Source organism: Acinonyx jubatus, chromosome D2 (assembly GCF_027475565.1).
Source record: "Acinonyx jubatus isolate Ajub_Pintada_27869175 chromosome D2, VMU_Ajub_asm_v1.0, whole genome shotgun sequence".
In the NCBI taxonomy this organism is placed as follows: domain Eukaryota; kingdom Metazoa; phylum Chordata; class Mammalia; order Carnivora; family Felidae; genus Acinonyx; species Acinonyx jubatus.
In genome coordinates this window covers 69036273-69051654 of record NC_069393.1, presented here as the reverse complement: position 1 = coordinate 69051654, position 15382 = coordinate 69036273, and the positions used below count along the sequence as shown (strand labels likewise).

Genomic DNA, 15382 nt, shown 5'->3' with positions numbered 1-15382 from the left:
TCAAGGTAGGTATTTTTTATTAGAGCTGGGAAAGTTGTGTACACGCACATACATATACACGAATACCAATACTTTAGTTTTGCGAAAATGGGACAATGTTATGCCTACTGTTCTGCAACTTGCTTCTTTCATTCTTACTATATTGTGAACATCTTTCCATGACTGCACATGCCGAACAGTTAACACCTGCAGAGTTTTGAATTACATGAAGTCATCCCAATGAAGCAATCCCTGAAGAATTTTTGTATTATTACAGACAATGCTACAGTGAGCATTAAAAAATCATTTTTGTATATTTGTGTGAGTAGTTCTGTAGCACAAATTTCTGGGAAGTAGAAACAGGAGGTTGCATAAGGTTGTACATTATGTTGCACACCTTAAACTGATACAGTGCTATATGTCAATTACATTTTAATAAGGCTAGAAAAAAGGCAAAGTCTTAACTTCAATCCAGCTTTAAAAAAGAAACAGTAAGGGGCACCTGGGTGGCTCAGTTGGTTAAGCGTCCGGCTTCCACTCAGGTCACGATCTCACAGCTTGTGAGTTCGAGCCCCACGCTGGGCTCTGTGCTGACAGCTCAGAGCCTGGAACCTGCTTTCAATGCTGGGTCTCCCTCTCTCTCTGCCCCTCCCCTGCTTGCTCTCTGTCTCTGTCTCCCTCTCAAAAATAATAAGAATTAAAACACTTTTTTAAAAAAAGGAACAGTAAACTAAAAATTTGTGTATGTTCTGTACAATCTGGAAAACAGAAAATGAACTGTATTTGAATGTTTCTTCTATCTGCACAAGGTCTTTTCAAACCTAAATCCAAATACAAAGTGAGGAGCAGGACATCTGTTTCTCAGAGCTGGTTTTAGATTCTTGGTCTGTCACCAAACAGCTATGAAACTGGGAACTACAAAGGAAGTATATTGTTACTATTATTATTTGTTAAAACATAGCATGTTATATGAGTTTCAGGTGTCCAACCTAGTGATTCAACAGTTCTATGCATTATGCCATGCTTACCACATAAATGGAGTCACCATCTGACATCATGCAATGTTATTGCAATGTTATTGACTATATTCCCCATGCTGGATTTTTCATTCCCTGTTTTATAACTGGAGGGTTGTACCTCTTAATCTCCTTCACCTACTTTGCCTGTCCCCCCCATCACCTCCACTCTGCAGCCACCATTTTGTTCGCTGTATGTATGAGTCTGCTTCTGTTTTGTTTGTTTGTATTAAACGTTTGGGGCCTTGACGTCTTCCTGCGCAAAAATGACAGCATAGTGAGATATATTTTCTGAAGCCTCCTTTTGCTCGAACGTTCCCGGATTCGATTAGTCCTTTCGCTGCCTTTGTCTTCCTACTTATGAAAAAAGATTTGACATTTTTGGCCTTGTAGGATCAATTAGTTAATGCGCCAATCAGTTACGACCTTTCAAACGTAGAAGTGCTACGTTGTTGCCTTATTACTTGTAGAGAAAACAGACCTTTGCTGTATGCGACCTAAAACCGCTTCAACTTCTAGAATAGTTTCTGGGTCTTTAAGAAAACCAGATGATTATTGAAGCCAAGGGGCCACCCTGCCTCAGCATTTTGGACCATGGGTGGGTGTGATGAATAGGGGGAGGTGTTTGGGAAGGCTGATATGGTATCAGGTCTCTCGGGAATCTTGCCTTCCTGGAATGAGCGTTTCCAACTGTATGTTCCCTAACAAAGAAGGGATTGTGCGGACCATGACCTCAGAGAACACAGTGCATTTCAGATGAGGGACTTAACAATCTCTGTGGTGTGTGGGACAACGTCTGAGCTAACAAGGCCTTACATTTTCTCTGCGTTCCACAGTCATTATCCCCCTCGACCCTCTCAGCATCCCTGATGAATAGCCGGAGTGGTGATAGTTTTCCCTGCCGCTAAGGGGTAGGTATGGAAAATCAGAGAGGTGTGCTGATGTGTGTTATCTCACAAGGCGGTGAGAGGGAGAGGCAGGGCCCCAGCAGAGTCTAGGGCCCACCCTTGCTCCTCAGCAGTGGGTCCTGGCATGTGACTCTCCAGTTCGTTGGTGTTGACCCTTTTTAATGGCTGGACTCCTCTTCAGGGTCTTCTCCAGTCTAGACTCACCCAGTTGACAAGGTACAACACCTTTGTATTTTAAGGGGCACGTACAGGCGACAGCATGGAATTTCTCTGAATTTGGGATCCGGCCGATGGTGAGTTTTATTTTCTAAAACACAAGTAAGAAGGAAATGAAGTGAGGAAAGATTTTCCTTCGTTGTTTGCTCTTGGTCTGTCCTCATTAGCACCCTTGGAAACTGGTTTGGAAGAAAAGCCTACAATGAACCATGACATCTGGGCCAGAGGAAGCCAGGGTGACCTGCATACTTAGGTGGAAGATGGATTTTATTCCCTGGCAGCCACTGGCCTGAGCCTTTAGGGAAGATTCCAGAGAACACCGATGATCCCAGATGGGCCCAGTTGTACCAGGAAGTAAAAGCCTCTTGAAACTAGAGGATCCAGATGAAACCAGACAAAACCAGCCCCTGACAAGATCAGGGGGAAATTGAAGTTTGATGGGTTTGCCCTGTAATCTAGCATCTCCTTCTTCCTCTTCTTTTTTTACACATACCTCTTCTCCCCTCCTTTCAAACTCTCACATTGTCCCTACCCCGTCCCCAAGGCGACCTCCTTGTCTCTCAACTGAAGCCCAACAGGAGGGAAAGTAAATCTGACTGGTCTGAATGCTCTAGAACAAATGGCCTGCCCCTCCTGTGGTTCCACATCTCCCCTCTTCCAACATTCTCTTCCCTTCCGGGGACCAGCTATTTGAATTTTTTTGAAGAATTGGACATTCATTTTAATATAAACAATAGTCAGGAATGGTGGGGTGGGAAAGAAGTTTTTGTCTTCCAGATAACCATTTGGGTGAGCACCTCGTGTTTCTCCATAGCATCTAATTGTTCTCCAGTAGGAAGGGGCAGGCCGACTCAGCCCAGGAGAAATGCTATTGTCCCCTCCCACATACACGATTCCGCTGTCCAGAAAGGCAGTCTTGATATACTGCAGCCAACGTTGCCCAGGTGAAACTCCTGGGTCCAGGTAAAAATCCTTCTTTGGCTTTGGAGCTGATGCCTGGATCTTGGAGGTCAGAGTATCTTTTGGTAACTCCTGAAAGGATTCGGAAGACTCTATAGGGCACGTGGCCTCAGGGTGGGTTTTTGGCAACGGAAATATATTAGAATTACCTGATTGTTGGACTGAGCCCCTGAAATCGACTTCTCTTCCACCACACAAACTCCTACCTGGTCTTCAAAACCCGAGCGAGACACTACCTTCTCTGAGACACCTTCCTAGACTTCCTCAGATAGATTTACTCCTTTCTTTCTGCTTCACTGGCCCTCTGTCCACATCCTAGGGCATACACCTTATTGTAACCAGCACACAACATGCCTGTTTGATCCATACTATGTGAGCTCCTCAAGCCTAGGCTGAGGCCATTTTTGTAGCTCTAGGACTTAGCTCAGTACTAAAGGAGATGTTCACAAATGGCGAGTGAGTGAATGAATGAGAATGAGTCCTTGTTCCATGACTACTTATGTATCTTTGGCAATTCACTCATCCTTGGCTGCTTTTCCCATAGAGGTAATGGGAATAGCATGGGGTAATTTTGTCAGGCAGGAAAGATAAGACCTATGTAATCAGAAACCCTCAGAGCTTAAAGAAATTTGAGAGATCACCTAGCACAGCAGTTTTCAGGAGTTTTTAAAAATTTAATTTTACTTATCATTAGGATTGTTTTAGAGCAGAGAGAGAGAGAAAGCGAGCGCGATTGGGAAGAGGGGCAGAGGAAGAGAGAGACAGAATCTCGAACAGGTTCCATGCCCAGTGCAGAGCCCAACATGGGGCTCGATCCCACGACCCTGGGATCATGACCTGAGCCGAAATCAAGAGGCGGGTGCCCAACCAACTGAGCCACCCAGGTACCTCAGTTTTTAGGATTTCAAGACAAGGAAATGTTTCTTCAAGGAGAGCTAACAGAGCCAACATCCAAAAAACATAAATGATAAACGTAGATTGCTCTCATTGAAGTCTTACATATTGTCCCCTTCTTTACCTCTTCCTCAAGTTCCTGTCGCTTAGGGACCCAAGAAGCACAGTTTGAAAACCAACTATCTTCCTGTAGAGAGAAAAAGCTGAAGCCAAGAGAAGAACGTGATTTTCCCAAGGTCACGTAAGAAATAAACACAGGCCAGGGAGGGAATTTACCACAGGGAGACTATACGCACAGGCAGAAGCACGGCTAGCCCTTTAAAAACATACATAGTTTGTACACGCTCGCATGTTTTGTTTACTTCTTACAATAACTCAGTGAGGAAGGTACAGCTAGGTCAATTTCGGAGATGAGGGGACTGAAGTGTGTAAAGCTGAACCTGGCCAATGTTCCCCAGCCAATCGGAGAAGTAAAAGCACAGATAACTCTATGAGTACCTACTAGGTGCCAGTCACGTGTGTAAGCATGTTACACATATTATCACATTTAATTCTCCAACAACTTGTATCATCCTTACCCCCAATTTTGCAGAAGAGAGAGATGAGGCACAAATTGACTTAAGGTGATGCAACGCAAATCCTGAGCCAATGCGATTCCATTGTAAACTCTTTCTACCACATCATGCTGTGTATCTGAGGTCCTGGACCCCGATGCTCAGTCTCTTAATCCGGAGCCTTCTCCAAATATCACTTTATATGAAAGAATTTTGAAAGGGTTCTACAGTCACAGTCTGTTATTTGCATGTATTTACATGAACCGTTCAGGCTCCACCCAAGACCTTGATCTTATTCTTGGCCAGAGCTGGTCAGCAGGACTCACCTCCTTCTGGACAGACCGACTGAGAAACAAGGAAGCCTCCTCCAGGCCCTGGGGCATCAGGTCATTCACAGCCAAGATGTGATCTCCGTGAAAAAATAAACATCCCAGGTGCGGGGGGCCTTGCCACTGAGCCACACTGCAATGGAACACAGCGTTCAACACGAGTGTGAGATTGTGCTCGCAGGACACAGACTGCGGTTCCCTCATTACCATCACCAGCTTCTTCAGCTATGTTACACCCCGTCTGAAGTAGACAAACTGCATTTTCTGCTTGAATATTCTTTCGTCTGTCACCGCTGTTGGACCTGCCCTCCAAAGCCAACTCTAATCATACCACCTCTAATGGTCCTCCTACATTCCTCTTCCTTTAATTAATCCCCCCATCCCTGACTTCTATTGCACTAGTCGAGCACCCATTTATTGTATATTTCAGTAAAGTGCATTTTATGTTTGCTTGTTTATGTGGCTGTTTTTTTTTTTTTTTCACCAGGCTATGAGACCCCAGAAGTAGAGTGCTACCTTCAAAAAAAAATTTTTTTAGACCCATATAACTCCAAGTAAACAGAAGGAGTTTAATAAGTGCTTATTGAAAGTGAGCACATGATGATTACACAATGACTATCTAGTGACTCTCTAGTGAGCCTCTTAGATGGTGGGAAATTTGGAAAAGTGGAAGAGTTGTTTACTGCCCTCTTATAGAACGAATAAGCCTTTTACGTTAAAGGACTTTCTCCCCTTGTGAAAATGTAATCTTCCTTCGGAATAAACTATGAAGTTTTTAAAAGAATTTAGAATCAAATTCAACGGTGCTGATTTTAAGAAGATTCTCTCTTTTGTGTCTATCCCAGACCAACAGGCGTCTCGAAGCCTCAGACCTTGGTGTGACCATTTGTTTTAGACCTTAGATTCTTGTTGACTTCACTAACTTCATTACTTCATTCGTTTATCAAACAGTCATTGCTCATTGATTGGGAATGATTTCCTTGGACCATACCTATTCCTTCCGGCTCTTCTTTACCTTCCAAAAATCAGAAATGGGTACTGGACTTTTGGGAACTCCACTACCAACCCACTTCCCAGCTGATCCTCTTACACAGCAATACCTTCATTTTTGCCTCAACCAAAGATCTTTTGTGAGAACAACTCAACAGTCCAAGCTGTCTGATCGGTTTTGCCACATACAGTTTCAGGATATAATCGTTGTCTGCCTATCTCCCAACCCCATTTATAATCAAGAACCCTCAAATCTCTAACCTACCATATCCGTCCTGCAGCTTCCATGAGACTAAGATAATTTATGACGTCAGAAGGAGAAAGGAACACATTCAGTTTCTCCACTTGGCTTTCATCAGGGATGTTACTACAAGATAAGATGTTTATAAAAGTCACCTCAGGCAGCTCTGAGCTGGACATTCCGAGTAGACTTTACTTCCTACCTCTAGGATGGTATTTCCCAGTTAAAAATTGTCCAAGACATTGGGAGAATATGAATTTAAGTTACTCATTAATGCCCTCCCGCACCCCTCTTGGGATGTGCTAATGGATGGCAGACAATGGGAAAAGAACAAAAAACGGACTAAACTGATTATATATCACACCAGTCTGCTTATTTCTCCACTGGAAATGATTCCATAGAAGAATATACTGGAAAGACTTAAAACTGAGAACAATTTCATCAAATGCCCTTGACATCACTTAAAACCTAAATCTTCCCCTCTTATTCTATAACCAAACCTCATGCAACTTGCCCATAATTTTAACCATAGACGTTGGGTGACATGCTACCCAGGTCAGCGTGATCCAGAGTTCCAGGGCCCGAAAGACTAGCCAAGGGATAATTTTTAGAAATATTTGGAAATGCTACCCACAGCCCAGGGGACTGCTTTGCTTCCAGCTCTGTTACTCACTGTCCTTGGCCACCACATCAGTAAGAAGGGGAAGCTAGTCGGATTGTTGGCCAACTTGAAGATTTTTAGGAACCATTTAAACTTGAATTCTGAGTTAAAAAGGAAGGCTGCATTGCTCTAAGGGCGCAAAGTTTTAGAAAATAGAACTTTACTTGATTAGTATAGATAATTGCACAACAGTAAGTGAGGCCAACCCCTTTTTGTCATTCATGGTCTGTGCTTCCATATTGGCAGGTGGAAGACAAGAGTCACTTTGTGAGCCTTGTTCTTGCAAGTGAAGCCCCCCGTTCTGGATCTCTGGAAGGGCCTGGGATCCCTCTTTGCTATCAGCAGACTTGTGGGATGTCTCTCTGAAAAAACTAGAAAATCAGAAGTTAATACAATACCCTTTGTCACCATGTTTATTTACAACTTTCTTTGGTGGGTGAATCGGATTTCAGTAGCTAGGAGCCATGTGAAAACTAACAAGGTCTTCAAGTATGCCCAGCCCTCAGAATCACAGCCACAGTTAGAATCAAACCCAACAAACTTCCCTTCTGAAAATGGATATGGAGTCAAAATAACCCTTTCCATTGGAAGGGCTTGAAGGACAGAAGTGAGGATGAGACATCAATTCAGAATAGAAAATAAGTTCCCCAGGAGACAGAAAATGACCCAAGGGGGTCACTACATGGGTAGTGAAAGCATTTCGGTGGGTTGAGAAAGCATTCTCACTTCTTTTTTTGAGATTGTGGAATAATGTGTTGAATTTGGTCTATGGTGATGTTTTTGAATGACTATATCAACAGTGGTTGTTCTATAAGAGTACATTAGCCGGAATCAATTTTAAGAACATGAGAGTTTTACGTACCAGGATTTCATTGGCATGTAATGAGGTTCATTTGTCTCCGAGAACTGTTCTGGACTATCAGGTTCAGCAGGTTGACCAGGATCATTGGAAGCAATAAGACTATCCAACTACAGACAAGAGGGATAAGTGTAAGGATGCAAGTCTACCAATAACCGGGTACCTTTTTATCCCTTACGTGGTGGCTCTGGGCCCTCAACGGGTCAGTACATCCACCGCCGGATGAGCAATGGTGCTCATGCTAGGAGGCTGAACTGGGAAAGCTTCTGACTGACTCAAAGTCTGTTTTCTCCTCCTGGATTCCCCGTGTTTCCGATACGGTGTTTTATTGGACTAAATTGCTATTTATTTTTCCGTTTCGTCACTAGGCAACTTAATGATATGCACTCTTTCTCCCGACTGGTGCTGCTGTAGAGACGTGTCACCCGGCTGGGTCAAAGCTGGCCTCAGGCCACCGTTGCTCACAGGCGAGCCAACTTGCGTCAAGGGGCTGCGGAAGTCCTAGAAAAGACATTGCCCTTGGGAGGCTCTCGGCTAGCCCCTCACTACCAAGGCATTTGGGGGACTGGTTGCTCAAAAACCCTCAGGGCTTTTAAGCGCCTGCCTGGCAGTTGAATCATTAACCCATATTTGGAAAAATTCCTTCCAGCCAAGCCGGTCTTCCCGCTGCTCACCTACAAATGGTACTCTTCCAGAGCCAGCTTTCAGGCCACTTGCGTCACCTGGAGCCCCCCCTTTCCTCTCTGGCCCGATGAAGCTGTGCTTGGGCCTTATGAGGTCCCGCAGCCCCCTCCGACCACCTCAGCCAACACCAATCTCCTCCTTCTCTGAACTGTCACTGCGTAGTTTTGTACTTACTTTTGGCGGGGGGAGTATTTTTTAATGGCCTTTTTTTTCTGTCTGGAAATCATCACCTCCCCGCTTCCCTTCCCTCATGCACTCCAGGCATTTATCAGCATCTCTCTTCAGCACAGAGCCCTTTCTGTCTTGTATCGCGGCCTCCTTCTTTTCAAGGGTCAGCACCGTGAGCACATCACCTGTGCCTGATTCACCACCGAGCCCAGCCTCCTGCCTCAGGAACAGCACGCAGCAGGGACCCGGCAAATATCCGTGCAAGGAAGGAAGGCTTAGTGGATGGAAGGGGTTACCTGTAAAAGAATACTTTGAGGACTAATATAATGACTCTCTTCTTCTGTCTCTTCTGTAGTCTCTGACAAGAAATCATGCGGCAGATGAGCTTGTCTGAGTCCTGGAGAATTGTTTTCCATTAAATGCTGAATAAAGAGAGGAAGACAATTAATTCTATTCTCTCTCTCTCTCTTTTTTTTTTTTTTGCAAGAGACAGAATTAAACCACATGCTTTCTGGGAAGCCATATTAGACGAGTTAAGTTGAGAAGATCGGAACATTTCCCAAGGTTACATGCAGAAGTCCACACAACTTGAACTCGCCTCTTGAGTCTGGGTCACCTTGATGAGGTAAAAACACAAGCCCATAATTCAGGCTGTTCTCTACCATTGGGACCTGTAACTTAGAGCAAGCAGTTCTTTCAGGGGCGGGCGGTGGGGGAGGGTATATTCTAAGGCACTAAGGACTGCCACTGAGTCCCCCCACTCCCATATACTAGTTTCCCCCCCGGGGCCACCTGAGAAGATAATCAGCCCACGGTCAGGGCACCACACCTTTCCTCTTCCTGCTCAATATTCCTCTTTTGTGTTCTGCTCACACACTTCTATTGTTTCCATAGCAATGCAATTTGCTAGTGTTGGTCATGTGATCATATGAATTACAGTCTACAAGGTAACGTAGGTTTAAGCAACCACCACCTTCCCTCCCCAGTGGATACAAGATCCTCCCTCTACTAAAGCAGCTGCTTTGCATGGCAGGAAAATTGTTACAAGTACAACTTAATTCTTCCAAGAACAATGCCTGTGAGCAAGGGTTTTGAAAACAACTTGAAAGTTTTCTAGGAAGTCCTTGAAGGGAAGTGATTTTAAAACCAAAATGTTTTCAATGGTGTCCATTTTTCTAGTGCCAAGATCATGAAGCCAGACTGTGCTGAGCTGGGGGTGAAGAACGGTTCGCACAACAACGACAAGGACAACCATCATCACCACCACAAAACCCAACAAGGTAGATGGTACCCTTAACTGGAGCTGACTGAAAAATCTCCGAATTCGAATGCAAAGTGTGAAAAGGCAAGACGACCAGTAACGTTATCTTTCGAAAAGCAGGGGGTGAGAAAGCTTTTAACATAGTTGGAGAGCTCCCAACTAGATAAAACAGCAGGTTATGCTATATTAAGATGTGCTTGGCACCCAGGGAGAAGGGAAAGTCAATGGTTACATCTCTAACGGACGAAATGGTATCCACGGCAGGAGATAAAAAAAACAACCCAACCGCTCGGTCCGTTAATCCAAAGTTGGGAAGACCGAATCCAAGAGAGCTGAGAGCACAATCACAAATCACTTTCAAGAGCCGGATGTGTTGTTTTCCTCAAATGGGTTTCATTAAAAATGGAGTCACACACACACACACGCGCGCGTGTGTGCACACACACACTTAAAAGGAAGCAAGATCGATCTGGGTAAATTAAAAAGATGAATGAGAACCTTGGTTTTACCCCAGAAATAGAGACGGTATGGCAGGAGACCGAGTGGTGTGTTGGGAATCTTTTTTACAGAGGTAATCCGTACCCTTTGTGTGAAAGGAAGGAAAAGGTTGCCAGCCAGGCTTCTGTTTAGCTGGAGGGTTCTCTGCCCAACATACCCAGATGCATGGTGAGGCGCACCCAAAATGAATGAATACATTTCAAGGTAGGCAGGGCAAGCAGGAAGGCTCATTTGTGGTATAAGAAACAGACTAAATATAGGATAAATACTAAGGCTAAGATCATGATGGTGGGTTAGGCTTAGAGGAAGCTGTCAAATACATGGGTAATACTTTGGAAGCATCAGCAGACTCCCAGGCAAGGCGTCGAGAGAGAGAGAGAGACAGACAGACAGACAGACAGATGGAAGTCTGATTACCATGTCTGGAAGACTATTTCTTGATGGGGTGGGGCTGACAGCCTCTGATGCGCTGGAAGGACCAAGGAGAGGACTGGGGTCTGAAGAAGGCCTTTTACCACCCAGGGGGAATTTCTCCTGCTTATGGAAGAGGAATATTGCAATCAGGGCACAATCCATGTCTTACCTGGACCGAAGCAACAGCCTCGTCGCTGGGCTTCCCGCCTTCACTCTTTTCCGCTAACATTTATCCCCCCAGCCAGCCTTCTCGCACCAAGATACAAGGTGATCATAGCTCTCTCCTGTTTCCAAGCCCTTGAGGACTCTCAGCCTGGGCTTCCAATGTCCTGAATTTCCCTCAACCTGTCTTTTTGACCCTGTGCCACTATTTTCTGGTCATTTGGGTCTACCATAGACACACCTTGCTTTCCTTCCTCCACGGCCTCTGCCCTTGCTGTGGGCACAGAACAACTTGGAGAAAACATGTCAAAATGATACCTATACACTGAGTTTCATTTATAAAGGTCTACCCTCATAAAGGACTTGTGTAAATCAGCGAAGGTTCTCGGGAAGTAAATTAAAAACCTAAAGCTACTACCCCTTACATTAAAGAGAGATTCCACTGAAAACGCAAGAGATATGAAGAGCCTTTGTACAGACACCAGCCTAGACTTACTCACTGAAAAAGGTAGCTGTTATGCACCTTGAATAACAATGATGGAAAATGCTGTAGTCTTAGCTACGCTTAAAAAAGTGCATTTCACTCCTCCGACCCCATAATGAAAATTTGAAGGGTCTGCATTTTAGGTCTCTTGCAAAACACGGAAGTGTTTTTTCCTATTGTTCATCACAAAAATAACAAGGATGTACATTTTCTCACTTATTTTTTCCTTGTATTAGTGCCAGTTGCTCAGGAGGAAAAGCAAAAGCTACCATTGTTTCCTTGTGACAGAGGCTGTGGTCAGGTGCCCTGTTATTTTATCAGCAATGTAGAGTCACCTCTGTGTTCTGGCGTGCTGCTTTGGCGTCCCAGCAAAATGATAACATGAAGGAGACCCAGTCTTTAATCTTCTCCCTGTTGATAGGAATAAACTTTTCAGTTGGCGTGTGGCAACAATAGCACCTGTGCTCCTTTTGAACCAGAAAAAGGTTCTTTTATTAAGGTTGGAACAGGCAGTGGGAGCAGGTACCAGGGAAATAAAGATTTTTCCCGAAGTAGCTTCAATGACCCACTGGCTCCTCACCACCTCCACACTTGCACACTAGAATTAATCTTCCTGCCGCCTCTGCGAGGAAAGCTCAGAGAAATGGGAAGAACAGTCGAAAATAACAGTAGTGATCATAGGGTTGGGACCTTTTGGCTTTGACACTGATTTCTTTTGTGTTCATAAGCGAGCCCCTTAACCCGTCAGCACCATTTTTTTGTATAGCTACCCAGGTGTGCCTCCCTTTGGGGGATGCGTGTGTTTATGAAGCCTGTGTTTGAATGAATTTATATAAATCACAACTTTTCTATTGACTTTCATGACAATGTGAAAAAGAAGGCTGTTCGCCTTGGGCTTAATCTGCAGCAGATCAAGGCCCTTCATACTTCGGTGTGAGCGTTCTGTGCCTCCTCTGCCCAGCTTCCTCCCCTGGCCTTGGCCTCTCTGTCAAGCAGCCAATCATCTACAAAGGATCCGTTAGGCACCTTTGCTTGCACCGGGAGCCCCCCTTAAAAACCGAAGCCTTCTTCAGGGATGAACATGGCCCCTCCCTAACATATGTAGCTTGTACAGATGTTTGTGTATTGGGTTCTCTTATGTGGAAAGCAACTGGGGTGATGGGGATGGGGGTGTGGGTTGACTTGCGTCCCCTCAAAATTCATCTGTTGAAGTGTCGATCCCCAGTACCTCAGAATGTGACCTTATCTGGAAATTGGGTTGGGTTATTGTAGATGTCATTGGTGAAGATGAGGTTATACTGGCCTCCTAATTCATTATGACAAGCGTCCTTATAAAAAGTTTGGATGTAGAGACACGCTCACAGGGAGAATGCTGTGTGAACGTTGTAGTTCTGCTGATGCAAGCCAAGGAACTACCAGAAGCCAGGAGAAAGGCCTAGAACAGACCTTCCCTAGAGCCTTCAGAAGGAACGTGGCCCTGTGACACCCTGATTTCAGATGCCTGGCCTCCAGAACGGTGAGACAATATGTATCTGTTGTTCTAAGACATTCAGTTTGCGGTACTTTGTTGTAGAAGCCCTAGGGAATGAATACGGTCACTTTCTGAGATGTTTCAACAAATAATGAACACTACCCAATAATGAACACTAATGATGGTGTTGCAGGGGGTGGCCATGGATTTCTGTTCAAAGTCTGTTTATTGGTTATTGGTTTGAGATATTTTGTCTGCTTGTCCACTTTTTATTGCGCACACAGGAAACACTGTGTTATCTTACTACTTACCTGTCATGGCCAATGAGGAAATATTCCCTGTTAGTGGTTCTGATGGACATCACCTCATCAGGGTGGCATTTGAACATCTTACATACAGATTGCATTTTTTCATGGCTACTTATGCCAACTTCTACACTGGAGTTTCTGTTAGATATAGACACAAAGTATTACACAGATTCAAGCACAATGACTACTGTTTTATATTAAGATGCTAACTGAATAAAATTTAGGTCTGCTTGATCAATGTCTTGGAAATTGTCCAATAATGTTACAAAATAAGTTTAGATCTGGCTCATTACTGATTGCAAATACTTAGTTCAGCCTCACATTTCATTCAAAAATTCTTATTTCTGTTGAATTCTTTGTTCTACAAACGATCATGTTTCCTAATTTTCATTTGGTACCGAATTTCTTAAAGAGAAGGCCAAAAAAAAAAAAAAAAAAAAAAAGCAAATCTCAATGCTTTTTTAAAAATCCATCTTGGGTTTATGAAATGATGATTTGATCTGCTCTCCCTCATCCGTAAATTAAGCAAATCAAAGTCTTTTGTAACTAAATTCTTATTAATGAATAATTTATGAACTGGTATATACAACGTGAAATAAGTATGTGGCTGTGTTTTACTCAGGATGTTCTTCATTTCAGCTTCTTTTCAGCAACCAATATTGTAAGCATGAAGGCTTTGGTTCTTTCAGTCAATGATTTAAATTTCAATTTGCATGCCCTGTGTTAGTATTCGTTGTTATACACGTTTTCCGGACTGGATGCGCACCGGTCAATTTCAATGGAACCTCGGCGATGTTCGTCTTTGTAATAGGAGACGTGAAGTCTCCTTCCCCCACTCTTTGACAGAATGAAAAACCGCTTTTTCCAAGAAGACTGAAAAATGAAAACATTTTGCATCTTAGTTGGATCTCCAAGGAAGAGAAGGGATTTGAAAAATGCTCAGGAAGCTAGTGGGAGGCCTGTTAGATCATGGTGCATACTTACAGCAGAGAAGAAAAGCTGAGGAGGTGGTGATTTAATAAAGTAATCTTGTTTGCAGACTTCATTTTCATAATAAAATGTAAATTGTTTGCCTAATAAAAGAAAGTGAACAGACTCAGTTTGTTCCCCTGTAGATTTTGGGAAAGAACTGCTTCAACTGGAAAACGCTATTTCCCTCTGGAAAGGTCTTCCAATTATTCAGTTATGGAAAAGAACTTCGATCCTAGAGCAGGAAAACAAAGAGCCCAAAGGACCGAGGGCATTATTCTTATTCGACCAGAGCCAGGACTTCCCTTCAGATGACGTTTAGAAGCTCCTTAATGTCGGGTCCTCATTTCTGGGGGGCACCTCTGGCTCTCCAGATGTGAGCAAAGGTTTTTCTCTATTCTTGTCAGAGCACCAGCCACAGGAGCAGAATAATTCTGCCTTGCTCCTTGGCTTAGTAAACAGAAGCAAAAACACCTGCTCTTTTTTTTTTTTTTAATTTTTTTTAACGTTTATTTATTTTTGAGACAGAGAGAGACAGAGCATGAACGGGGGAGGGGCAGAGAGAGAGGGAGACACAGAATCCGAAGCAGGCTCCGGGCTCTGAGCCATCAGCCCAGAGCCCGACGCGGGGCTCGAACTCACGGACCGCGAGATCGTGACCTGGCTGAAGTCGGACGCTTAACCGACTGAGCCACCCAGATGCCCCAAAAACACCTGCTCTTGAAAATGAGGTGGCAGGGTGGTTACATCAAAAGGTTTCCAAAACGTTAACTGCTTCTCCGTAAGGATTGAAATGTAGAGGGTTTTCTTCCCCTGTATTTTCAAAAATGTCTTCAAGAAATATGTACTACTTTCATTATTCAGAAAAATGTCATGTTATTAAAGTTTTTTTTTGCTTTCACCTCCAGGCTGTAGTTTTAGTTTGCTCATGGTTTTATAAAAGACCGTCTTTACTAAAGAGTTAGAGCTTTTTAATTAAGTGAAAACAGAATCAGGATTAGGTAGCACAACTGATGGGGACATTATGCTAGAATTTAGTATTTCTTTTTTTTTTTTTTTAAACATTTTCTTTTAAAAGTTTATTTATTTAATGGGGCGCCTGGGTGGCTCAGTTGGTTAAGCGTCTGACCCTTGGTTTCAGCTCAGGTCATGATCTCACAGCTTCGTGGGTTCAAGCCCTGCGTCAGGCTCTACACTGACAGTGTGGAGCCTGCTTGGGACTCTCTCTCTCTGCCCCTCCGTGATTTGCACTGTCTCTGTCTCTCTCAAAATAAGTAAACTTAAAAGAAAAGGCTTATTTATTTAAGTAATCTCTACACCCAACGTAGGACTCAAACTCATGACCCCAGGATTAAG

General features: G+C 43.8%; 1 protein-coding gene and 1 long non-coding RNA gene across 8 annotated transcripts in view; one reads left to right on the top strand and one right to left on the bottom strand.

The window, feature by feature from the left end:
* Positions 1 to 274: 274 nt before the first annotated feature.
* The window catches only part of PLEKHS1 (pleckstrin homology domain containing S1), a 32843-nt gene continuing 17735 nt past the window's right edge, over positions 275 to 15382 (bottom strand). For 2 of the 6 annotated variants that reach the window (XM_027063131.2, XM_053207600.1), the window contains 11 exons: positions 14042 to 14130; positions 13824 to 13930; positions 13061 to 13195; positions 11614 to 11689; positions 10636 to 10755; positions 8756 to 8881; positions 7611 to 7717; positions 6913 to 7119; positions 6112 to 6213; positions 4854 to 4989; positions 275 to 2210 (listed from right to left, as the gene is read on the bottom strand). In XM_027063131.2, coding sequence (XP_026918932.1) covers positions 2010 to 2210; positions 4854 to 4989; positions 6112 to 6213; positions 6913 to 7119; positions 7611 to 7717; positions 8756 to 8881; positions 10636 to 10755; positions 11614 to 11689; positions 13061 to 13195; positions 13824 to 13930; positions 14042 to 14130 — 1406 coding nt within the window. In that variant the 3' untranslated portion in view covers positions 275 to 2009. Of the gene's footprint in view, positions 2211 to 4551; positions 4724 to 4853; positions 4990 to 6111; positions 6214 to 6912; positions 7120 to 7610; positions 7718 to 8755; positions 8882 to 10635; positions 10756 to 11613; positions 11690 to 13060; positions 13196 to 13823; positions 13931 to 14041; positions 14131 to 15382 lie in introns of those variants that run through there. The other 4 variants (XM_027063134.2, XM_027063133.2, XM_027063135.2 and 1 more) reach the window with 4 other exon arrangements.
* Positions 7114 to 15172, top strand: LOC113600299 (uncharacterized). 2 transcript variants are annotated; one of them, XR_008292290.1, is made up of 3 exons: positions 7114 to 9084; positions 9639 to 12794; positions 13697 to 15172. It is a non-coding gene; the product is annotated as an uncharacterized LOC113600299 (long non-coding RNA). The 2 variants fall into 2 exon arrangements; XR_003421304.2 differs by lacking the exon at positions 7114 to 9084 and adding an exon at positions 9396 to 9537.